At 37.9% G+C, this 26,228-nt stretch overlaps 2 protein-coding genes across 6 annotated transcripts in view; one reads left to right on the top strand and one right to left on the bottom strand.

Moving 5' to 3' along the window:
* LOC124144312 (zinc finger MYND domain-containing protein 11-like) overlaps window positions 1-14,022 on the bottom strand; it is a 42,498-nt gene extending 28,476 nt beyond the window's left edge. For 4 of the 5 annotated variants that reach the window (XM_046513654.2, XM_046513656.2, XM_046513657.2 and 1 more), the window contains exons 1-4: window positions 13,938-14,022; window positions 11,799-12,110; window positions 10,450-10,590; window positions 2,599-2,607 (exon numbers count right to left, since the gene is read on the bottom strand). In XM_046513654.2, coding sequence (XP_046369610.1) covers window positions 2,599-2,607; window positions 10,450-10,590; window positions 11,799-12,083 — 435 coding nt within the window. In that variant the 5' untranslated portion in view covers window positions 12,084-12,110; window positions 13,938-14,022. The remainder of the gene's footprint in view (window positions 1-2,598; window positions 2,608-10,449; window positions 10,591-11,798; window positions 12,111-13,937) is intronic. The other variant, XM_046513655.2, reaches the window with a different exon arrangement.
* Window positions 14,023-14,071: 49 nt separating this feature from the next.
* LOC124144311 (formimidoyltransferase-cyclodeaminase-like) overlaps window positions 14,072-26,228 on the top strand; it is a 44,866-nt gene continuing 32,709 nt past the window's right edge. Inside the window, exon 1 of the mRNA XM_046513653.2 lies at window positions 14,072-14,243. Coding sequence (XP_046369609.2) covers window positions 14,190-14,243 — 54 coding nt within the window. The 5' untranslated portion in view covers window positions 14,072-14,189. The remainder of the gene's footprint in view (window positions 14,244-26,228) is intronic.

Raw genomic sequence — 26,228 nt, 5'->3', positions numbered from 1 at the left:
TTTACATAGTTTAATTCCATCTAAGTTCAAATGGCAAACTTTAAACTTGTTAAACCTGATGCAGAATGTGTCGTCATCTGTGAGATATAATAATGCAGTCCCAATGTAAGCGCAAGCAAATCACCAAATATTACCACTTTTACGATAAGCTTGCTAAAGGTCATACCCGGACCTCCCATCATGCATTCATAGTATCATTCAGAACAGATATGTGTAAACATCCACTGCCTACTATAATGTCACCACTGTAAAGTCAAAACATGAAACAGACAAATACAAATAGCTATCTACAACTGGAAGTTCATATACAGATATCATGGCCTTAGATGTTTTTTGCTTGGTTTACATATTCAGAAGAAATAAAAGCAGAATGACAAGGATTTATTTTTACCACCTACAGTTAAGATCACTTTGACCAAAAATAATGACAATGAATTGCCGCTGTCAGATATTAGATTCATAATATAAACAAGTCCCAGAGCTCCAGATAACTTTTTGAGCAATTGAGCTTTTTACTCAAAGGTTTCTATTTTAATTGGGTTATTAGATTTTTCATTGGGCAACCAATATTTTTTCTTTCATCTATTTATCACTCTATTGGGTTTTTCACAAAATGAGGAAGTATTTTGAGATTTTAAAAAAATGAAATAATGTTTTAGATGTATAAAACGGTTCTAAATATAGGCTTGACTCGGAAAGTAAATTAGCTCGTAATTGTGTTTTTGAAATTAGCTCAGCTGTACGCATGCTGAAAAGCTTCATTGGGTGTTTACTAGGGCTGTTTCCAAACAACTGAGTTTTCATTTAATGCATGCGTCTCTGAACGCAAGTGAATTGAAAGTAATTGGGTTTTGAATAGTTTTGGGGGTATTTTACGAAAAAACGCAGCTTTTCTGTAGCTCTGAGACCATGATAAAATTCAACTATCTCCTACAATCCAAATCAACTTTTAAGATGATTAACAAATTCTGTATAATCATTTTTCTAAAAACTTTTTTTAAAAAAAATGATCCAATTTTTCACTATCAAAATATGTAAACAAAAACAAAAAATGTCAGGCCCAATGATAACAAACTACATATGCAAACAGAGGCTCCCAATCCTAGAGACAGAACAATTTCAATACCTATTATCAAGAGGTATATTGCTTACAATACACAGCAAGATCCAGCGAGTACACACCTTCTAACATGTATGCATCTTCCCTAGGCAAGTGAGTTAACGGACTATAAAAGTCCAGTTTCCACCCTTGCCGAACTAGGCTGGCATTATGGAGTTACATTTTAGCTCGACTAACGAGTCTATGCATAGTCCAATCAAAATTGCGCTCCGAAAAGCGAAATCCGGTTCGTAAACTGTCATGCAGATTTCGGTTGATTGCAGGATTTGCAAAGCATGTGCACCACTAACTCGTTGTCAACAGATATTTTCTAAATCTTTTCATGTTTTTAATCAAGGTGCTCACGTAATTTGATGCACTTCGCGATGTAAGACTTGTTTTATCACAATATATAGATCTTGATTATCGATCAGATCGTCTTGACAGGGCGCGGCAGTTTGTTTGAAGCAAATGCAAGTGATATGTGAGGTGGAATCTGATTGGTCCATAGGAGAGATATAGAAGGGGCATAACTCGTAATAGCCACTGGTGGTGCTACGATTGAGCTCTGGAATTCCTGCATAGTTCGGCAAGGGTGGAAACAGGACTTTTAAAGTCAGTTAACTCTCCTGCCTCGGGAATATGACATGCCTGAGGCAGCGAACATTACTCCCATGTTACGAACTACCTCTCCACTATCAATGCAAGTGCAAAAGTGCAGCTATTGGTGATGGTTAGTAAACAGTCAAAATGTAAATAGTATGTTTGTCTTGAAATTTCTCGAAGGACATAAACCAACAATTAATGCAGTGATGTCTCTGAAGAAATACATGGCAACACCATAAAGAGTGTGAATATTGAAAAGTAGTTTCCTTGCAATGAGTGCAATGAGTTGTATAACACCGCACTCAGCAATATTCCAGCTATGTAACGACAGTCTGTAAATAATCGAGCCTGGACCAGACAATCCAGTGACTGACATCATGAGCATTGAGCCACACAATTGGGATACGATGACATGCATCAACCAAATCAGTGAACCTGACCACCCGACCCCGTCAGTCGCCTCTTACGACAAGCATAGTCGCATTTTACGTCAAGCATTGGTTGCTGAAATCCTATTCTAACCAGGATCTTCACGGTCGAAATTCATTGAAACAAATAATATTAAAGTGGTTCTTTCACCACTCAGCCTGTGTGAGCTGTGAGCTGTGAGCTGTTATATCAGCGCCTTCATAGACTTAAAGTTAAAAGTTTGTATCCCAGGAGGGGTTGCTAAAAACCAATTCGAACACTGCAAAATATAATCATGATAATGTGTGTATGTGTATTCAAGAGAGTTTATACATAAAAAGTTAGTACTAAACTTGACAATAATAAATATGTGCAGACCCCAAAACACAACCAGCTGAAACTTCACATGACCAGAATGACAGACAGACAGTGATAGACAAGACTATAGCAAATGGAAACAAGGCATTGCAAATATGTCACATTACCTCGGTCTCCTGTTGCAAGAAAACAAGAGGTGAATAGTTTAGATATAACAAAAACATGCAAAATAATAAGAGTTACATCACAGGTTTGTGGAACATGAGTTCACCTGGACTTTCAAAATAACATTTGAGAGGAGTAAGCATGGTAAGAAACAGGTTAGCTTTTAATGTGGACTTGCTTTTGAATATGATACAATGCAATACATGTATATAGATATATAGAATATTTATACTGGAAATGTAAGTGCCAATGTCCATATCTGGCATACATTAACTTCCAGCTTGACCTTTTATAATTTCATCATAATTTCCAAGGGGCAAGCGAGTATGTTATTTTGTGGTTCTTAGCATGTTTAGCAGTATTCCAACGATTTCAAGGCCAGGGTCACCAAGAACAGGCTTTCCATATTGTAGGGGGACCAAAAATTTCTTTAGCCCAACATGTGAGTGAGTGAGTGAGTGAGTTGGGTTTAACGCCGCTTTTAACAGTATTCCAGTTATATCACGGCGTGTCAGCTTAATGTGGGAGGAAAGCCCCAAGTGATGCAGGTCACAGACGTTTACCACTTCGGTGAAACCCACGAGCACGGGTATGGTGCTGACAAACCTAGAAACATAATCAGGGCGAACCGGGATTCGAACCCACAATCAAGGGACGCAACTCTGCACAGCAAATCGCGGCGCCTTAGACGACTGGGCCACCCGTGGCCCCCTAGCCCAACATGTCCTGCAGGCAGATAGATATTATTTTTGTACATGTTCAGCAATAATTTCACTTACCCTTTTAAAGTTTTAAAAAGTTCTCAATTTTCCCTATTTTGTCTGGCTGCTTGGTTATCTAATATGTACTTTTTAGAGTAAAAATATCATTTATACTTAACCTTACAAATAGTATTGTTTATCTCAACTCATTTCCGAAAGGTAGTGGAAACTTCCTGACTGTGTTACCTGAGAACAGGTAGGGGATGACTGAGTGGGCGCTCATAGCGCAATCTAGGGCGATGTCTGTGACGGAGCTGTTTGTGTGCAGTACCATCGTGGACGCCAACGGCCAAATTTCATGGGGATTGGAAGCTCTAGGTGGATCCAGACCAGCATTGGCGTAAGCCTGAAGAAAGATGGAACGTAACCAAAACGACAGGGTATTCTTTGAGGGCCGTCAATGTGTTTTGCAAATGGACCACATGCTTGGATCCCACGACTCTGGGCATTGGTGTGGTTGAGTAGTGTGTGCATTTCTGAGCAGGCTGAGAAACACTGATTTTCACGGCTGGCTCTCCGGTGAGTCAGAACAGACGTGGGAACCACCAACGTGGATGTCGTCTTTGAGACAACAAGCATTTGTCACAGAGTGACGAAATATCCCCCGCCATATACACCATAGTACCAAATATGAAGACAATCCAGCGATTAGTTCTTGAGATATTGTGGCAACACCGTTTTCCAACTCCAAAAACAGATTTGCCTGCTGTGACCTTGAAAATGGGGTCAAGGTCACCAAATCTGACAGGTGTATGCGGTGTCTGTATATACACTATAGTTCCAAATATGAAGACAATCCAGCGATTAGTTCTTGAGATATCGCGGCAACACCGTTTTCTAACTCCAAAAGCAGATTTGCCTGCTGTGACCTTGAAAATGGGGTCAAGGTCACCAAAACCGACTGGTGTCTGCGGTGTCTGTATATACACCATAGTTCCAAATATGAAGACAATCGAGAGGTTTAGTTCTTGAGATATCGCGGCAACACCGTTTTCCAACTCTAAAAGCAGATTTGTCTGCTGTGACCTTGAAAATGGGGTCAAGGTCACCAAAACCGACTGGTGTCTGCGGTGTCTGTATATACACCATAGTTCCAAATATGAAGACAATCCAGTGTTTAGTTCTTGAGATATCGCGGCAACACCGTTTTCCAACTCTAAAAGCAGATTTGTCTGCTGTGACCTTGAAAATGGGATCAAGGTCACCAAAACCGACTGGTGTCTGCGGAGTCTGTATATACACCATAGTTCCAAATATGAAGACAATCCAGTGTTTAGTTCTTGAGATATCGCGGCAACACCGTTTTCCAACTCTAAAAGCAGATTTGTCTGCTGTGACCTTGAAAATGGGATCAAGGTCACCAAAACCGACTGGTGTCTGCGGAGTCTGTATATACACCATAGTTCCAAATATGAAGACAATCCAGTGTTTAGTTCTTGAGATATCGCGGCAACACTGTTTTCCAACTCCAAAAGCAGATATGCCTGCTGTGACCTTGAAAATGGGATCAAGGTCACCAAAACCGACTGGTGTCTGCGGAGTCTGTATATACACCATAGTTCCAAATATGAAGACAATCCAGTGTTTAGTTCTTGAGATATCGCGGCAACAAACAGGTGGGACGTACGGACGGACGGACGGACGGACGGACGGACGGACGGACGTACGGACGGTCGTGAATACTATATCCCCCGCTTCGCGCTTTCGCGCGGCGGGGGATAACAAAATGTGAACGTGAGTTCAAAGGACTCTGTGAGTGAGTGGATCCCAGCCGGTTGATGTACATAGCGACCAAGACTTTGTCCGTTGCTATCAGGGGGCGAGTTCCCCGCAAGATTGTTCGCTACGTCTGAATGGCCAATAGAACTCCAAACAGTTGATGTGCCAATGGAGAAATGGGGTGGCCACAGTCTCAAACTGAGTTCCCCAAGATGGGGCCCCCTATCCTTCGTTCGATGCATCCACAAATAAGGGATGAGTTGGAAAGAAGTCGGTCAAAGAGACCCTATGATCAGATGCCTGCACCACATGAGGTGTGGAATAAGGAGGTGGCACCTGGAGAGGAGACGGAAGGGTAGGCAGCGCCTGGCGAAATGCTTGAAGATATGCCTGAGGACACACCTGTGTTTGAAAAGTTTGAAAAGTTCAAGAGCAAACAGAAAACAGATATAAGGGGGGAAGATCATCGTAGTACCCGCTGGAAAAGTTCAAGAGCAAACAGATATAAGGGGAGAAGACTGAGGTGGAAGGCGCTCCGCACACATCGTGGGTGTAAGAGGCGACGAACCAGAAGGGGTAACCCCTGAGGATGGACCTACCCAAGGACGTGCCTGTAGGAGGAACTGAGGTGGGAGAGATGCGAGTCACAGGCTTATGAGGGAGTGTGAAGTCGGGCACTGTAGTTGTTGGTGAGACCTTTTGCATTATTTAGCTAGACAAATGTTGAAAAGGTCGGAGGATAGGTGAGCACAATCAGAGCATCGCTGGTCCAAGGAGCAGGGGACCCGGCAATCATGAGCCGATTTCTTCCCATGGCAGTCCACCCAATCTTGAAGAGGGCGTAGAAGGTCATCGAAAAAACAAACACTTCCATTCACCACGGGTGATGAAGGAAAAAGTGATGAGTAGTACAGGAGCCAGATGGGAGCAAGGTGATCGGAGGGTATGTTCCGCTGATTATTGTTTTCACAATGTTCTACACTGTTATATATATAATCAAAGCAAGAAGGAATAGTGCATACTGTTGTGGAGGGATAAGTTAAAACATGTACTTTTGCTATAATTACTGAGAATGTGCGAGAAAACATCTTTTAGGTTCAAAAATATTTTATTGGTGAACTGAGACGATTGAAATATGTACTTGCCCGGTTTGTTAAGTTTGTTAACTTCCTTATTGCCCTGCACATGCTGCCACTCGTCAATATTTATTAGTTACAGATGTGGGCAGACAAAGTGGACACAAATAATTCAGCACTCGCATGCACGATAACAGAGATAACTACGTCTGCCAAGTATGTGTCTGATAATAATAAATGGATCGGAAATACAAGTGAATGCATATTTATTATGGATCGGAAATACATGTGAATGCATATTTATTATGGATCGGAAATACATGTGAATGCATATTTATTATGGATCGGAAATACATGTGAATGCATATTTATTATAAATCGGAAATACATGTGAATGCATATTTATTATGGATCGGAAATACATGTAAATGCATATTTATTATGGATCGGAAATACATGTGAATGCATATTTATTATGGATCGGAAATACAAGTGAATGCATATTTATTATGGATCGGAAATACAAGTGAAAGCTTAAACAACCATTGGAATAAAACAACATGACAGCAGCAGTATTGTTTCAGGTAATTGGCTAAGCAAATTCCAGTGATTGTTCATTGACAAAGGTAATTGTTCAATTACTTGTCTTCATGATCTTAACTGCAGTAAGTTTTCAAAGTTTGTTCTAAAGACACTTCACAACCACGGGTTTTATCATCATTTAATTTCTAAAATATTAATATGTAAGCCTACATCTGTGGCTCCTAAAATTTATAAGAGGCTACTTAAAGTTTGAAATGGCACCAAGAAAAATCTAAGTTGAAAAATCCAGAACAAATGGGTAAGTTATAGTAGCCATATCAACAGATAATCTGGAATGATAAATGGTAACACGCAAGTCACATTTATGGGTTATGAATGATGAATTGCCCCATATTTTAACTTGAGTGATATAGTCTTAAGCAAACTGATCTGATTTGAAATTTTATACACACCGTAAATTGTTTTACATTTCCTATATAACTCTCAACATATAAGATGCTGCAGGGCACGCTGATAGGACATTGACACTTAATCAAATAATCAAGTTGTTCATACATTTAGAGATTTGTTATTGGTACTGAAACCATGGTAACAAATGAGGAACTGTACCAAATAAAAGGTAAAGTTACATAACTGATATACAGTCCAGTATCTATGAGCAAAGTTCAACTTACATTAAAAATTAGTGAAATCTAAATATTTTTTACATTTGTATACTTATCCTGCATTACTCCTTAATGCAACTACTGCTCACCTTACGACAAAGAAGACAGCGCTTCGCGATGGTCCTGGGTGAGAAAAAAGAGTTGTTTCCATCTCACATCTACTTTGTGCAGGACCAATCCCGCTGTCATGTGACAGATCATGACGTCACAACCAATTCACATTCCTGCTTGTCACCCAAACTAACAAAAGAATTTTTCTGAAGCAATAGTGGGGAGGCAAGTCTGCAACGGGTGGGTCCTAAGGCGTTGTAATGCAGGATAAGTATACAAATGTAAAAAAATAACTAGATTTTACAAATATCTTTTACTTATCCTGCATTACTCCTTAATGCATCTGTATCAGACGGTATGGTGGTGGTTATACCTTCAGATGTCAAAAACCTCAATAATTATAAACCCTTCAAACAACAACTTGTCAAGGAAACCGAATGGCGCAAACATAGCACCTGACCGTAGGGCTGGTTCAATCTTATTTACAGAAAGAACATGAGAATTGAGGATAAGTCCAAGTAAACCAATAGTTAGATGGAAGATTAGCGTAAGCTAAACTCTTTACGTACTGTGTTACCAAGCCAAAGGTGAAAAGCTTGGAAAGTCCCCCCATCGGGCATGTCACAGTCGGGACAGGTAAGACTGGCTCCAGACAGGAAGAGTTCATAATCTGCGTCGGGGGTTGGTTACCTGCCAGGCTACTACTAGAGTGCAAAAACTATGAACGCCTTCAACGTCTTCGAGTGTCACATCGCGTAGATAATGGCTGGCGAAAACCATGTTGGTTCTCCAAAAACGTCCTTCTGTGATTGCTGTAATAGAACAGTTGCTATGTAGAGCCATGGTTCAGGCTACCGCTCTGATCTCGTGAGGATTGTTCTTTCCAGGTGGATCAAGGTTGGCGAACTTGAAGCCTGCAAGATGACTGCGTAACCATACAGATATGGTGTTGCAACTCACTTTGACCGGATGAAAACTCAGGGCACAAGAGGAACTCACCCTCATCTTCGACCCCGACAATCGTAGAGATTGGTGGAATGGTGAAGGACCAGTTGGGTTGGCCTGATAGTTTTTTCGCTATGAAATCCCAGCACAACCCGAGGTATACCGCTCCCAGCATACCATGCTCAAAACAGACACGGGTGATGTCAAGTGCATGTAACTCGCTTACCCATGCTGCAGTGGCTAAAGCCAAGAGAAATAGTTTTCTTGGTGATGTCATAAAATGAGGATGCGTTGAGGGACTCAAAGTGGGGCCTGCGCAAAGCTTGAAGTAACAAATTCCAATCCCACGCAGGGGGATGAAATTTGGCCTTCTGATCAAGCCTGAAGGAGCATAGTAGGTGGATGCTCCAGGTAGCGCTCGTTGAACAGGGAGTGATTTATGAATCATCCGCATCTTGTCCGAGTCCTTTTTGGCCACCAGAAAAATGGGAGAGTAAAAGCCTAGTGTTAACGCTGGGGATGTACAATCTCTACAGCTCTTTTTTCTTCAAAAACATGTCAATGTTGGACTTTAGTAGAAGATGTGGCTTCCTTGGAAAAAATCCAAGGTGGAGGAGCTGTGGTCAACGGTGGATCTTCCACTATGTTCATATGGTAGCCATAGTGTAGAATGTTGAGTACGAAAGCGTCCTTCAGTTCAGTTTGGCAAGGACTACAGGACTAGAGCCAATTTCTAACGCTGACTGGGAGTGGGCGCTAGCAGGCTAGCTTGGGTTGTCCAAGACTTAAGCATCGTTGCTGACGCTGGAGGTTGACTGCTGCCACATGGATTGCATGATGTTCTGCATCCAAGTATTTTCCAGGTATGGCACCATAGGCTGCACGTACATAGGTTGCGCTAACGGGTAGGTAGTTGGTTCAGCGTTAAGCGATGACCTGTGACCTGTCTATAAATGGAGAAACTTGGCGGAGAAAGAGGTGAGAAAAAACTACATTTAAAATTTGGAGTGCATACTTGAGTGCAGTCCAAGCAACATGGTTGGGGATCTTTAGAAGATTTCTTGCCATGACAATTAGTGCACCGTGTAAGCATAAGTTACGCAAAACTTGAAGTTGTAGTTGAAGTAGACTTGTACATACTGATGGTGTAATAATCGTTGTGGAGCGCACATCTAGCGTAGCTGGCATCTGGTGTACGGCAGGCGTAAACACGATATGGCAAGCGATGATAAACACAAAGTTTCCAATCGATAAAAATTTACAAGCTTTTAAAGTGTATCAAAATACAAGCGTGAAACGCTATGACGCCAAAGGCTAAAGGTATATAAATATACATGAAATGCTAATACCTAGCTGAGAATTGCAAACAATAATGACTACCTTGCACAGAGGTAAACAATGTAACGCAAATTCAAAATGGTGGAAACGAGCTAGCTGACGGGGAAAGAGACAAGGTTTTTTTTACGTGGAAAATAGCTGCATATTAACACACGTTAAAGTGAACATAATATGAAAAGGAATACATCACTCATCGCAGACGAAACTTTGTGTGGTAGCAGAAAGCTAACCACCAAATTTAGCCAAAGTTTGAGGAGCAAAACGAAGCAGAACTTCCCTGTAGGATGACGAGCAGGAATGTAAATTGGTTGTGACATCACGATCTGTCACATGACAGTGGCGATGGGTCCTGCAAAAAGCATACTTGAGATGGAAACAACACTTTTTTCTCACCCAGGACCATCGCTAAGCAGTCTTTTTTGTCGTAAGGTAGGTAGTAGGTGCATTAAGGAGTAATGCAGGATAAGTAAAACACATACAAACCATGAAGTATCTTATCAAAGATAAGAACATCAATTCAGTTCGACTCAAATTACAATTTTGCAATCAAGAAATACAAAAACTTTGATCACGTTGATACCAGAAATATATAATGATCATTATTATCAACTTGATCAATAAAGCTAAGGAACACTGGGTTATTGTGGAAGACCAATCTACTCCTGTGTGGTTATGGACTGTGAAAAGCAATAAATAACACTTGGTGTGGTCTACAAGACCCTTAATAAAGCCTCCCGTGACATTGCTACACTCACCTTGCAGACTGAGCAGCAGAATTTGGAGCCTGATGCATCCTCCCTTGTACAGATGGGATGGAACACCCTCCAGCAGTCTGTACACATCACCACCTCTCCTGGCTGGTGACACTCAAAGCAGTACCAATCATGATCATTTTCCTGAAACAGTCAATGCAGCTCTCTTTAAGATTTAAAAAGACTTGTCTTCAATAAAAATTTGATAATGAGGCAAAATAAAAAACAAAGCCTTTGTTCTTGACATGTCGTGTAAAATGCCTGACCTTGCAAAATAGTTCAGATTTGAAAAGGTTTTTTCACCATATTGACAGCATGAACTTTTTAAACATGTGAATAAGTTTACATCATGAACATATGGCCCCTAAATCAGCACATCTGTCTGCCCGTCAGTAATCGCTTAATGGTGGGATGAAAAATAACAAAATTAAACATAATAAAATCCCTACTACCAAACTTCATGTGCCTGTATTGCATTGTGCGAAACAAAGGTATTTCTAATGATGGCCTGATTTAAACAGGATAAAAGAATTCATCATATAATGGGTAGGTTTCTCTGCAGGATAAAGCCAAAGGATAAAAACGACATCTGATGGGGTCATATGCAGATAGAGATGCAAATATCAAAGGTCAAGTAGGGACTATTTTCACTGTTTACAAACATGTCATTGCCCTTGTCATTTGGCGATCGAGTCAGAATTAACCATTGCAATCTGGAGAAACTACTGGGATAATTGCAGATAAAAGAACAGACTAATGATACTGAAAATCAGTGTCTATCTGTGACGTAGCTAAGGCATTTTACAAGTTTGGGCAACTTTGGACACATAAATTGTGAAACAATTTTGCTAGGGCACTAGTCCTAGCCACGCGGGATCTGTAGCCATGTCTGTGCTTGTAGACCTCTGCGGCTTGGAACCTTTTCCACAAATCAAAAACGTTGGATTTGGCCAAGGCTTGCTAAATACAATGTTTATTCCTAATACGGGATATTTACCATCCCCAAACACACTCACGTGATAACCTCTATATCCATGAACAACTGTAAAACATCTCATTCACTTATAAACATGATAAAATACAACTTTCTCTCAAAAACAAGACATCATCTGAGTATTCAAAATGTCTGTGTGATGCTTCACTCCCTGTTACAGCGAGTAATCGAGATAAACATGGCTGTTCGAAAACATATGTCTGAAAACCTATGATCCGACGATATATTTCTGGAGAGAACAACCCTGGCTCTAGGGCAATATGTAGCAACACAATATTTGTAAGTGTCAACAGTAACATTAAAACGTTATTTCTTATCTTCAAAATGTTATAAGAAATGAACAAAAACAACTTTTAACCTCTTCTTGGTCATCATCTGTTGGAATTCTAAACCCTTCTTGTTCCAGCCCTGTTTTGGATCCTTTACAACCAACTGCTGTATACGACAGCAAGAGGCCATCTTTGACCACATAGCTGAGTTGCTGAACGGTCTCCCCATACTGCATGTCATTTTCCCTCTGCATGTAGCGAGTTAGACGGTCTATGTTGGGGATCTGTTTCTGTTGGCGAATATATGCCACAGCCGTCAGCAGCTGCTGGGAACATCGCACTGTTGATTGCCGTCTCTTCACCGTGCGGACCATGCTGAATTCGTCATTTAATGAACACAACTGCAAAATTGATATGTAATATATGTGTCAGGAAAGATTCATCTTATTATTACCATGATAACACATAAAAGTTTGTTACATAGTTTTGTTTGTTTGTTTGCCGCTTTATGCCGCACCCAGCAATATTCCAGCTAAATAATTGAGTCTGGATCAGACAATCCAGTGACTGAGATCATGAGCATTGATCATGCTGATCCACGCAATTGGAATACCATGATATGCCCCAACCAAGTCAGTGAACCTGACTACCCGATCCCGTTAGTGGCCTCTGACGACAAGCATAGTCGCCTCTTACGGCAAGCATGGCAAGCGTCTAAACCTGATCTTCTTGGGTCACTTCTATGGTAATATTTCTGAGAAAGTCACACGACCAGTTATCAATGGTTATCTGGGAGGAACAATTATCGCCAACCCCTCCCCCGCCACCCCCACCCCATTATAGAGTGCATGTGATTGCATATCTTTTTACCTTTTTTCGTTTATTTAAGAAGAGAGAAATAATTATCTGAAAATTAAGAACAAAACTGACTCTTGTTTGGAAATATTTAAAAAACGATCATATAAGCACATCGCTCAAATACAATTTTAGCTAAAGATGCGGGTGGTTTCATGTGACTAATTCACATTGATCAAAATTCTAGCACCATGATCATGCACACACAGTTCTGTCATTGGCTTCAATCTGGCTGTCACATCTTCCCAAAAATAAAATTCCAAAACATAAATTAGCAATTTTAAAAAAAATGCATAGCCGGGATATATCGTGTAATCCATAGTAAATAGTGTTATGGATCAGCATGTGCAGTTCATATTTTGGGAATATTGGCTTACATCAGTTGGCAGATGACAAATTGACAAAAGCATTTCTTATTATTAACATAATTGAGTGTGATACCAGAGATAGTAAAAAAGAAACGTAATTTGTAAAACTGAAACGGTGCATGTGATCACATGGCATGTGCTATGGCGATAATTGGTACAGTTAGTCAATGTCGTGTTATAACAGAAATCTACTCAATCGTTTTCCACGGACAGATGTAAGCGTATTTGCTTACAATTTTACAAAAATGAAAGTTATAGGCACAGTCGAACTTTATACACAGAATATAACATGATAAAAATGGTGATAACTGGATGATGGCCAGAATACTTGTGAATAATAAATTGAAAAGGAGAAGATATGTTGGGCTGTATCTGAAAGATCTCTATCTAGGCTCAGTGGCTACACTCTCTCATATTTGCCAGATTTGTAACAAGCCAAGCTACAAAATATTAAATATTTGACTGTTTCTTGAAGTTGAAGTAGTCTGCAGCGGTCTTCTTTTACCCAATCGATCAAATAGTAATACTCAAAGAGTGTTTTAACAATATAATGATTAAACGATAAAATACTGTAAAGTATCATGATATTGACAGATGTGTAACATAAATATAATGAAAAATAGTAAAAATTATGATCAGCGTTCTTCCACAAGTTTGAACTATTTATTTGGCAATTTATTCAAATCTGTGCACTTTACAGACCATAAGATGCAATGACAGTGTACAGCCTCCTTACACACAAAACGACAAAACACAAATCTAATGTCTGTGCAGATGTTTTTCAAAAAAGAACTTAACAAGCGCGCATAATAACGCCCGAACGCTTAATTATACAGATATGCATTTCCAAACAAGCACCTGCGAGCAACAGGCAAGCATTTTGACAGGTGTGTACATGCACAACAGGAGCTTAATTCAAGAACATAATAACCGCATTAATTCGTAATAAAATCGCGATTAAACAATGCTGCATCTTGCACGAAAATAACGGCCTGATTGACATACTTTTAGATTATTATTCCTGTTTTCGGAGTCCCATCCGGCATGAAAACAAGCAACATGGCCGATAACAACTACGTCAAGCACATAAACTGCAACGTCACAAATCGCCCAGTTACAAGCGCAAAGCGTGATGACGAGTTACGCATATCGTCTACATGGGAAGTCGGCCACAGAACTTATATCTGCAGTCAAAATTATTTTCAACATTGGATCGCAGAGGTAGCTGAGGTGAACAACTGGTGCAGGGAATACACAATGCCTAGAATTATCGAGTGTGTGCCGAATTTCTCGGAAGGGAGAAGCAAAGAGGTAGGAAATTCTTTTTTGATGACTAAGTCGTCAATAATCCACCCATCAAAACAAACCAAATTTAACTTTTCTATTTTCACTCCCCCATCCTGCACAAATACCTTAGGCATGCCTGCCTTGTAGTCCTATCTAAAATACATGTGATACTAGTGATAGACTTATGACTCGTTTGATTACCCAAAAATGACATTGTTAGAGGCCCCTACCGCACTGTCAACAAAATATCACTATGGTCACCGATTAGGCTATTGATCTATTCGAATTTGATCGATAAACATAATTTTGTGTTACATCACTCTTATAATTTACAGTTACCCTTTTTTTCTTGTTTTAGTTAAAAATGTCGAAACTGATTGCAACTTGGCAGTTCATGATACAACTTGTTTGCAGTTTCTAAGTTTGTCAGACTGACATATCTAATTCAGAGCTATATCTAGATAAGAAATGATAAGGTGTTGTGAATGCGGTGCATTCTACGGATATTCCAACATGCTTAATATATTCAGAGTGCACTTCCAAGAAACTGTTGCAAATATATTACTCCCTCCAAAACATACATTTTATGGTAATAAATTTACTTTTGAAAACAATAAAAACTTCCTTTTTTTCGAATAATTTATACGTATCCGGAGAAAACAGGTTTCAAACTATTAAATGATTTGTCTGCATTGTTCTTGATTTTCCATTTGCATTAACTATGTATTGTTCTTCAATTTCCAGTATCCACGGTAACCAAATTTCACTTAAGTTCATAACATGCATAATGTCTGCTAATGCTGCCAATTCACATTGGATGTGTAGTTCTGCTTGATGATGGAATTAGCTTACCATTTTCCTACTCAGATATGAGCTTAGTTGTTAATTAGCCTGAAGGCTACTAGTCATGCTAGTAGCTGCTGCTCTAATTGGACCATGTTAATTAATGGATTGTATAGACATGTGTAAGGAAACAATCCGTCTGTATAAACATACCTTTATTGTTGATTTGTGCCATCACACATTTACCATTGTGACTTTGAGGTGTCTGTGAAGTGACCTCATTATCCTGTTTTGTCACTATGCAGTGTTCCTTTTTACCGGTAATTACCATTTTTTTACTGGTAAAATTTGGCTTCGACTGGTAATTCATGGGACTGCCAGTCCCTGTGGCCCTGCAAATAAAGTCCCATTGTCTATTTTCAGTGCTTTTCTTTGAGGTTGAATATCCATTTATTTGTAGCGACTTAGTCTCAAATGAAAGTGAAATATTCCAGGGAAATAAGAGAAAATTGTGACTGAACTTTGTGTGAATGACGTGTAGATCTAACTAAGTTACTTCAGAGATGACATCATTGCATGTTAGCCATGAACATACAGTGCACTGAACATGATGTTGAAAGAATTAAAACCAGGTAATTTTCATGTTATTTTATTTTGTTCAAAGTTGGGACTTACAAAAATTGAGGGGTGACTGTTAATTTTTAGAAGCCAGCAGGAACACTTCTATGGCAGGGATGATCTGTTAAAATTTTTATCAAAGTCATGAGACATCTTAAATATCAATCAGTTGGTTTGGAGTCATCTGGTTTTGACAATGCATATTAGGCGACATTTTTTTCATTACTAGGTTTATGGATGCGCCACTCTTTCAAAGTCCAAATGTTGAAAAAAAATAATAAATAAATCACTCCTTTTTTTATTACCGCTCATCTTTACTTAAAGGGGGCAAGGGTGGCCCAGTCGTCTAAGGCACCGCGATTCACTGTGCAGAGTTGCGTCCCTTGGGCATGCCAGAAACCTATGATTGTGGGTTCGAATCCCGGTTCGTCCCGATTATGTTTCTAGGTTTGTCAGCACCATACCTGTGCTCATGGGTTTCACCGAAGTGGTAAACGTCTGAGACCTGCATCACTTCGGGCTTTCCTCCCACATTAAGCTGACACGCCGTGATATAACTGGAATACTGTTAAAAGCGGCGTTAAACCCAACCCAACTCACTCACTCAGTCTATACTTTAAAAAATGCATAAATAGTTCCCCCAAAAAAGAAAAGATTTCATTTGCTTCGAGAGTGTAAACGAAAGGGAAGTCACTCTGATATTTCTGATACTTCTCGCTGGAATCCATCAAAGCTTGTCAATGCAGTGGTGACCAGTTTAAAACACTGTTGGCCGGTACACCAGCCAAGAAGCCATGAGTAACCAGACACCGCAGCCAGGTAGACCGACCAAGTCACTTCAAAATAGTATATAATTTTATTAACCTACCTGTCGTATCATTCATTTATTAAATCTATCACATTTCGCAATGTCTGGATTCCATTTCAATTTATCATTTTTTATCAATAGATTAAAAGGTTATTCACTATTTCCCCGCAATGTTATTGAAAAACAATTTCTCTGACACACACTTCGACAACAGGTCCTCATCGAACATGTCAAACAGCAAAATAAAGACGTTTCAAGCAAATCTTTTAATATATTATACAAAGTAATAAATAAAACCACCAAAAACATATTTAAAAGTTGCCAAACTGACATCTAAGTTATTATTTCCATCTTTACGTGCGATCGCGTGTCAAATGACATCTCGGCTTTCGTCTCCTCTATTTCTTGGCTCGTACACGATGTTTAATGCCAAAATATATGCATAAGAAATCTTTCTCACAGCTCGTAACCTATCACTTTAGATCCACAAAGTTCCATATTTTTAATATAGATCGCGATTTCCTGCTTAAAAAATTCAGAATAACATGATTTAACCAAAACCTTTCATCAAAATCTTAAAATTATCATACACAAGGACCGTGCCGTACTGTTTGATTGGCTGCCTTAGGTCACATGCTTAAATTTTACCAATCACGAACCTTGTAGCAGATTTCGGCAAGAAAGCATCACTAGAAACCAAGTTTTACATGGAGGGTTACTTCCATATTATCATTATGTCGGTGAAACCATGTAAGTTATTTTATGGAGACTGACATGGCAGCCTTCGACGTACGTATTATTCATAGGAAGCTTCGAAAACGGAGGTATTTCCTCATGTTAGTGAGCAGAAAGCCACTATTATCGGGAAATGGGTGATGACAGATATTATTTGTAATTCTTTTTAAAATAATTTTCCAATCACTTAAAGCTCTGCACGCTAACGTCGAACCCATTCGACAGAGGTGTCCATCCCCGTGCATCTGATGTCGAACCCATTCGACAGGCGAATAGCATAACAACACCCCAAAATAAAACTCGCCATATCTATTTACCAAGAAGGCTTTGCGTAACATTTAAATTACGTATGACATGCATAAATCCTCAGCTTGCTCAATATCAAAACGTTCAGTCATTTATTTACCTCAAAAAGAAAATATTGCGAGTTAAAAATGTTTCGGCCAAACTTCTCGGCACACAACTACCAGAAACGGCCATTGTTGACTTTTGGCACTTCACGTTGAGCGGCATGCAGTCCGATATTTTCTTTATAATTTCATCATTTTTCCTATTCGATCATAATTTTTTGTTGCTGACGAAAGGAAAACACTCATGTTCCTTCATTTCTAAAAATTAGCAACTTTCGGTGTAACTAATTGTAAACAAAAACAATCTGAATCGTAACATCATCGATTGGATGGAACTTGTACGATCATGGCAACGGCGGTAAACAAACAACTCCACATGCATAGTTATCCCTTTAGACTATTACAATCATTTTGTTACATCTAACTTAATTTTCTAGAATTATTGACACGTATGTATAAATCTTTGTAAAAAAAAAATCGGAAAAATCATTTTTAAAGAGTTTGCAAATGATTTCGTTTGATAAACTTTCGGACACATTGACAAGCCGAAAAACGTCAGTGATACGTTTGGGCGTGGCCTAACTCGCGATTTGTTGAGTTGAACAAAGTCAACAAACACTGCGAAAAATGACAAATATTGGATGATACGCAAAATCTGAACTGATATAAATTCTAGGTAAACCATTCAATAGCAAAATAATGCATTTTACGAGAAATAATCAAAATACTTGCAATTTTAGCTATCATTTCTGAAACCGGAAGCACGTACCGCATGTGACACATGGAAGCAAAATATGCAAAAGTTGGTAAGCTATCATAAAGAAATTCCGAAATAGATTCAAATTCAAAAGAAAATACATAATTTACTATTTTTCGTCAACTCTTTACTATTTATTGATCTGGAGAGCAGTCTTTACTCCTATTTGTTTCATAGTTCTTCGTGATTGTCGCCATCAAATGTGTAAGTCTAAATCCGAAACCGTAATGGATTTCACGCTCGATGATTTTAATTTTAAAATATTTTCTAAAAACGAACGCAACGGAGAGCGATACAACGTATTGATATGCCATAATAATAACATAATATTGTTATAGATCTAACATTACAAAAAGAACAATTTAAATATTAAAGATGTTGTTGAAAACTTTCTGAGAACCTCCCGTCCTCTGAACCGATAAAAGTTTGGTACACAACGAGGTAGGCTAGTGTAAATATATATAGATTCTAGGCTCCTATATATGTGATTTTGTACCCAAAACAAATTAAATTGTACCCAAAATACTTTGTGAATTTGTACCTAAGAAAATAAGAAAATAGATCTATAATTATATTTATGTTTTCATGTAGATGAACAGAACACACAATAAAATATTTCATCAAGTTCCAAATATGATTATGACTGTGATCCTTGAAATTGATTGTTTAGTTTTGAGAGAAAATTGACGTCTTGTCACTGAAGGAGAGGCCAGTTAAGTTGGTTAAACCTAAGTTAGAATGAATTGTTTTGATAGGAAAGTGATATGTTAAGTTTAAGACACCAAATTAATGTATATCTTTGAAATAATTCTTGGTAGATCTACAAAATCACATACCCATTTGGGTAACAAATTACTAGAAATTTTGGGTACAAAAGTCACCACTACATTTCAACTGATTTTCGTGAATGAATGGGATAAAAAAATATTGTCTGAATGATTCCTTTTCTCATTTTTTAAGACAAGAATTTGTTTTACATAACAAAACAGGCAGATCTACACGGATCACGTTTAGTCCTAAAAATGTTTAAAATATGGACACCTCAGAAATGAGGGCTTATAAGGTTATAATTCTACCTAACTTGTCACATGGTTTGACTTAGATCTAGGTCTACCTAAGAAAAGTCCTTATGAAAATCTGTTTTTAATTTTTTTATGACACTGACATTTCTGGCACTTAGACAAAGAGTATTCAAGGAAAGACAGATATGTTTTTGAATGAAAATATGACTTTCCTTTATAATTCTTTTTTCATGATGACAGGGGAACTTTTATACACACCAGCTGAGGAAGTTGTGATACTGTGATTGCATACACAGAAAAAACAGGTTGGAAGCAGTACCTGTATGTATAAAATAGACCACATAAGGTGAACAAAAGTAATGGATTGGCTGACTGGAAAAAATACATCTGGCAAGGGTAAACATGTACACAGGCATGTTTCTTTTCATTCCAACCAGAAGACTGAGATAGAATTTTCTAAGAAACCTGTGGCAAACTTACCAGCTCATGTGCCACCATGGTTCTTGTGATTAAACAAACAAAAATGTCATGTACTGTTAAAAGTACTGTTACTGTAATTAAATTAAATTAATTCCTATTAAATTTTATTTCAGAATTGTTTTATTTGGAAACAAACCACATAATGCACAAGATTAATGTCCATATGAGTTTAGTATGTATATGTTAAGGATCTGATTTATTCATTATTCATGGAATACTAAAATTAAAATGATGACATCAGAGAGTTACTTATTCACATAGTTGATTTTCAGAGTGCAAGATAATAATTGTTGAATAAATATGTTTAAACTAAAGATAATAATTGAAGTTTGATCAGTTACACTGTGCTGATGCAAAGACTAATATTTACTGTCCCCACACACCATCATTGTGGGAAAAATAACTATTAAATATAACTTAAAATTTAAAAACCTGTAAACAGCTGTAAATAATTAAACAATTACAAATCTATCATCAATACGCCGTCATGGTGGTCTTCATATTTTTGGAATAAATTTAGAAATCCTTCGTGTAACTGTTCTAAAATCATGCTAGAATCTATGAATGTATTCCCGAAAGGAAAGCTATCCTAAATGTGATGTTGAACTAACACCGAAAATATGTACGTAGCATTTTATTGCTCATATATACCCTATCATATTCAGCACCCGGGGATGTTATTTTGAAACACGTTTTGTCAATCCCATTTTCGCGCACCTGTTGAAGAGGGTGATCTTGCTGATCGACGATATCCATAGACGTATTACGTGGGATACACTTGTTGTAGTGAAACTTATCAGCGTGTACATCGCGGAAATATGAATCATGTCCCATTTATATTCACAACATTGAATGGTGATTCTTAAATATCAACAGAAGTTCAAATGAAAGATACCGAGAAACTTGCATGTGGCGTGTTGATTTATCGTCTACCGTTTCCGGGTCACGGGAGCATGCAAGGTCAAACGGATTAACTAATACGCGAATTATATCATCAAAGTCACATTTTTATTTCATGTTAGTGGCGATTACTGATACTGTGTATCGACTTATGTTTTTGCTGTATGTGATAGGCGAACTATTTCAAAATTTACTGTTATTGTTTTGTTTCGAAAGCTTATCAGCAGACTACCCCTGTCTGTGACATCACATCCGGTGACCTATGCACTTATTGAAATAGTGCTGTCAGAATTCACGATCTTTATTTTCATTTTTCTCTCGTCATATTTATTGGAATAAAGACGAATAAAACATTCTTCGATTGAGAATATCGTCAACTTTCGCCAAGTTATATTTTTAAAGGCAATGTAAACTTTGTTGATATTAAAATAGCAATAAGTTATGCGGAGGTCGAGCGAAGCGCGCCATGTTTGATTTTAGGACGTCTGCTAGCATCATGACACGGGTTGTTTAGTTTTGTATATCGTAAATATTCAACCAAAACGCTTGAAATTAGGATTAGTGAATATTTATAAGTCATTAATTGTTTCCTGCAAATTTTACAACATGACACGTCAGATTAGCCCGAATATTCGTATTTCTGCAATCGACATGATGACCTCGAAAATTAAGTTATTTTTCTGTTTAACGTTTAGATAATAAATTCACTGAAATGGTTCCTAATTTACCATCGCGCTGTTATTTGCTGATAAAAAAACCCCGAATCTTTACTCAATTAAAATTAAGATATCGGAGATATGATTATTGAAATCAATTTGCACAAATGTTACGATATTAAAAGGTTCCTAGCATGAAATGCAAACCACCTTCAATAACGCAATTCAGGTAAGTTCAAGAAAATTTACAAATTTTGTGTTCGCTTTGGTCTTAGCATTGGTATGATTGAACACATCGGGATATTTTTATATAGTACTGTGTAGTTTTCTATCAGGAATAAATGTGCAAAATATTTCTTCAATAGGCCCTTGTTTAATGAGGCACCGACTGTTTGAAATCACCCACCCTCTTTAGAGCGCCTTATGCTAAAATTAATCCAGCAGGCAGGGGTAAGAAGTGTGAAAATAATTCAGCAGGCTAAAGGTTAAGCAATGAAACTAAAAAAGAAATAGGCAAGTGGATTTTTATAAAATCTTATATTTGCCGAAAATCGTTAAATTTTCGCTTCCTTGGTCCTTAACTTGGACCAGAGACCATATACCGGTACATGGTCTCTGTCTGGACATTATGAATGTTAGTTTAACTTATTTTATATTAAAACAAACTTAATTAAGTTGTCAATGAATTATTTAAATAATGTGACACACATAACTTTCATATTTAAAATCAATAAGATTATTTAAACCTTTCAAATAGTGTAGAGCCAAACATGTAGAAGCAAAGATGTTTTACAACCAGATCATTTCCTTGATAAATGTTGGCTTCATCTATCACACAAGAGTCTCTGGGAACTTGGTGTCACAGCAGTAATCTTCTGGTCGGCTGGTGTTGAAAGAGTTAATCATCGCCCATATTGTTCTATTGCCATTTGTGCACAAGCTGAGTGCCAGGGATATAATAAAATGTTCTTGAAAAATTGTGTTATTTTACTTTTGTTACTCCAGAATATTTTTTTTCATACCTACCTAACTTTTTAGGACAAAATTCAAGTAAAAAGATCAGAGAGGCTTTTTTTTTTAAAATTGGCCTACCTCACTTTTGAAATGAGTGTGAAATCCGTAAACCAAGAAATAAAAAAAATGTTGCCTTACAAGAGAAGAGTTTGGACATTTTTGTACACCTTTTCAGTTGTTTAGCAAAATATATGTTGTTTTAAGGGGCAAATTGGTACCGTATATCGCTGTGTATAAGGCGAGTTTTTCGTACCTAAAATGAGGGGGCTAAGAAGGGGGGTCGTCTTATACACGGAGTCGAAGATCTCACATTTTTTCCACTGGCGATGTCAACCGGCATCCAATAGCCAGCCCAGCATTTGACAATAAAACTTCGCATTTCATCCTAAATAACTGTTCCAATAACTATTTCCATACATAAACATGATTTGTATCTCTTTTCCTTGAATAAAGTTTAATAATTTCTGCAAATAAAGTTGAAATGACCCTCGCCTCGGAAGTACCGGTAAGCATTGTGGGACGATTGATTTACAGATGCATCGGTTGATCGTGATTTTTTACTTCTCGATACAAGTATCAATCACAGTCGTACACTAAGTACATTACCTTAAATGTTTGCTTTAATAACTGTTATTCTAAACACTAATTAGTTGTGAAAGTGAGTAGTGAAAAACGTAAATACTTAAATCCGTTGTGTGCCATACTTCAGTCTACCAACTGTAAATCATCAGTGTGCCAGATATTTGGCCATCCTGTCTATGAAAAAGATGGCTTAAAGACCACAGATAAGTGCTCACGCAAGTATCGTGATACGTATTGGATCGTGAGTAAGGTATCGTGATGCATATCGGATCCCACAGTTGGTGTATCGTCCCAGCCCTACAAATTGGAGAGAAATCAGTTAGAGCAATAAGGCTCTGATTTGTCAGTCATCTATCATTCATCTCCAATTAATCAATGATCATGATTTCCATTGACCAGGACAGTTGACATACTAAAGCATGATAATAGACCTCTTGGCCTCGGGATTAGATGGTTTGCAACAAATTTGGCTCAAAATTAATGAATTAATGAATTCATGAATAAAAGCCAAACAAGTTCTGCTGGACATTGAGTAGAGTGTTGGTAGTCGATGGTTTGATGCTGGTTTCATCAGATTCCGTCATCTTTGTTTTCACTTGCACATATTTGCAGCAAAACAGGAGAATGATACAGTGTTTGATTGCCGACTCATTTGACTGGAATCTCATTAAAATTCCTGAAACTACTTAACCTGCTAATCAATTTCATTAAAATCTTATTCACGCTACACATGCTACATCTAAATGAAGATTTGAGGACATCCTATTACAGGTCATGTCAGGGCTACCATTGACACATTTTTTGAGTAGTTGGAATCCAGGTTAATATTAATCCATATGCTAAAAGAAAATATCTAATGTCGTAGATGTCAAAAGAGCTGAATGGGTTAGTATAGTACTAATAGTAGCAGGGTTTTAACAAATGCAAAATAGCTTGTCCCATACTCCCATACATTACGAGTGGACTCATGCAGTATACTGTGAGTCCCTTTGGGAGTGTGTGTGTATGGATGATGGAATGACTCAATTGCAAATTTGATTTATCTCATATATTTGTTCTAAATTGTTTAATTGTAACTCAGCGTTTCATTGAGGCCTGGCGTTTATTCGAGACCCGTATTTGTTCTAGGCCATGGGTAAAGTATGACCCACGAGCACCCCCCCCCCCAACGCACACATCTAAACCCCACGAATTTTTTAAACATACTAAACATGACTTTGAATGATAACAAGAAAAAATTTGGGACAAATTGTATACGTGTATCTGTAGGGGCGGTCGGGTAGCCTAGTAGTTAAAGCATTGGCTCAAGGTGCCAAAGACCCAGGTTCGATTCCCGACATGGGTACAATGTGCGAAGCCCATTTCTGGTGTCCCCCACCATGATATTGCTGGAATATTGCTAAAAGCAGCGTAAAACCATACTCACTCACTCATATATCTGTTCTGATAAGAATCGTTTAATTGAGACTCACCGTTTAATCGAGACCTGACGTTAATTCGAGACCCAGTGTTTGTTCAAGTCCCAGCATTTATTCACGTCCTGGTGTTTAATTGAGGACCCAGTGTTTATCTGAGACCCAGTGTTTATGTTTGAGTCGCAGCGTTTATTTCAGTCTTGCGTTTATTTGAGTCCAAGCGTTTACTGGAGGAAATATGGTAATATCCTCCGCACCATGTTGGTGTTCCAGCATGTATAAACCCCCTGGTCTTCACTGCATCTGTGTCTGTCTATAGAGAGACAGTTTATCTCAAACTCCACAGCTAGTATCTGCAACCAGCTGGAAGTCCTTTGGGAGTTTCAGTACAAATATCTCAAACTTACCACATTATCTATAATTGCAGTTTTGAAACTACTTCTACAGGGCTGAGAGAGCGGTTGGTGGTCATTAGATGACACTCAAGTAACCCATATTTCTTATAATCTTTCTTGGATCAGCAAGGCGGGGATTTATCCAAGATTGTAACCTATCTGCCCCTGGCAGGCAAATTAGCAAAAAAATGTTCTTTGTTCAAAATTAGAATATTTTTTACATTCATATTTTCTTGTATCCAGAGATATTTTAACATTATATTTTGAGATTGCATTTAATGCAATAATGTAAAGCTAAGAATTAAAACCACTTCCTGTATATTTGTCCTGTTATCAGTGAAATACAGAGCCATAAAAGTAGTTATTAACATGAGTTTGGAAAGGGTGTGCAGTATTACCGGTACACCGGTATATTGTGATGCAAATCTTCAGCAATACATATTGCAATACGTTTGTAAATGTAGCAATATATAGGGTAAATATAAATAAGTATATTTATGTGTTCCTAATCAATATGGAGATGGAAAATAGTATCTTTCTGATACAACTTGCCTCTGACGATCTTTTTATCAATTAGCGTGTACACATCGCGACTATCAAGCTCCTCGTAGCGATAACCCGTTCTCGGAGGGAGCTCTCTATACTGAGAGTATATGAAGGTGTCACACGCTGGGAAGGAGCTTGATGGTATCTGACATTAATACAGGGTATAACTCTGATTAACTCATGAAAATGTAAATTGGCAATATATTGCAATACGTATCGGAATACAGGTTAAAGTGTGGCAATCTATTGCTGTGCAATATCCAAGTGAATACACAGCCCTAGAATTTGGTAATTTTTATTGACATTTGTTGCAGACTTTGGACCACATATCGGTTTCATTTAGAGAAAGCCCTGCAAGGGTAATATGTGATAAACTGTTCTGTGATTTAATATCTGTTACCATGAGTCATGAAAAATTCCTGACACTCACGCTGCTTATAAATTCTTTCAGCAATGTTTAAGTAAATATTATTCAATGAGTTACTCAGTCAGTTGTTTGGTGTGCAGGATTGTATTGAGGTTAATGGGCTTGTACACCATGAGACCAAAGTCATGAATAGTTTAGGCTACAGTTTTTTAATGTTATGTCGAAATAAAAATAAATAGCTGTGTCATTTATTTATTTATTTGTTTGTTTGTTTGTTTGTTTGTTTGTTTGTTTGTTTGTTTGTTTATTTATTTAAAAAAAAATTATTTGAAGGTTATCTGCTGTGGAGTTAAAGCTGCAGTTAGCTTCTTGGGTCACTGATAGTGATGTCGACATTGAATTTATATATAAGATTTTATATTGTATGAGAGGGTCTATACTACTAGGGGTAAACATAATATAAATAAATATTTTCATGTTTAATTTTTTTCTGGACCGGCCACTTTTCTGTAGGGGCGGCTGGCCTGTGAAACGAACAATAAAAAATGTTAGGCCTTATTTACAGTGAATTATTTGTGTGC

The sequence above is a fragment of the Haliotis rufescens genome, unplaced genomic scaffold (assembly GCF_023055435.1).
Source record: "Haliotis rufescens isolate VD_foot unplaced genomic scaffold, xgHalRufe1.0.p SCAF_37, whole genome shotgun sequence".
NCBI lineage: Eukaryota > Metazoa > Mollusca > Gastropoda > Lepetellida > Haliotidae > Haliotis > Haliotis rufescens.
This window is presented reverse-complemented; position numbering and strand designations above follow the sequence as displayed.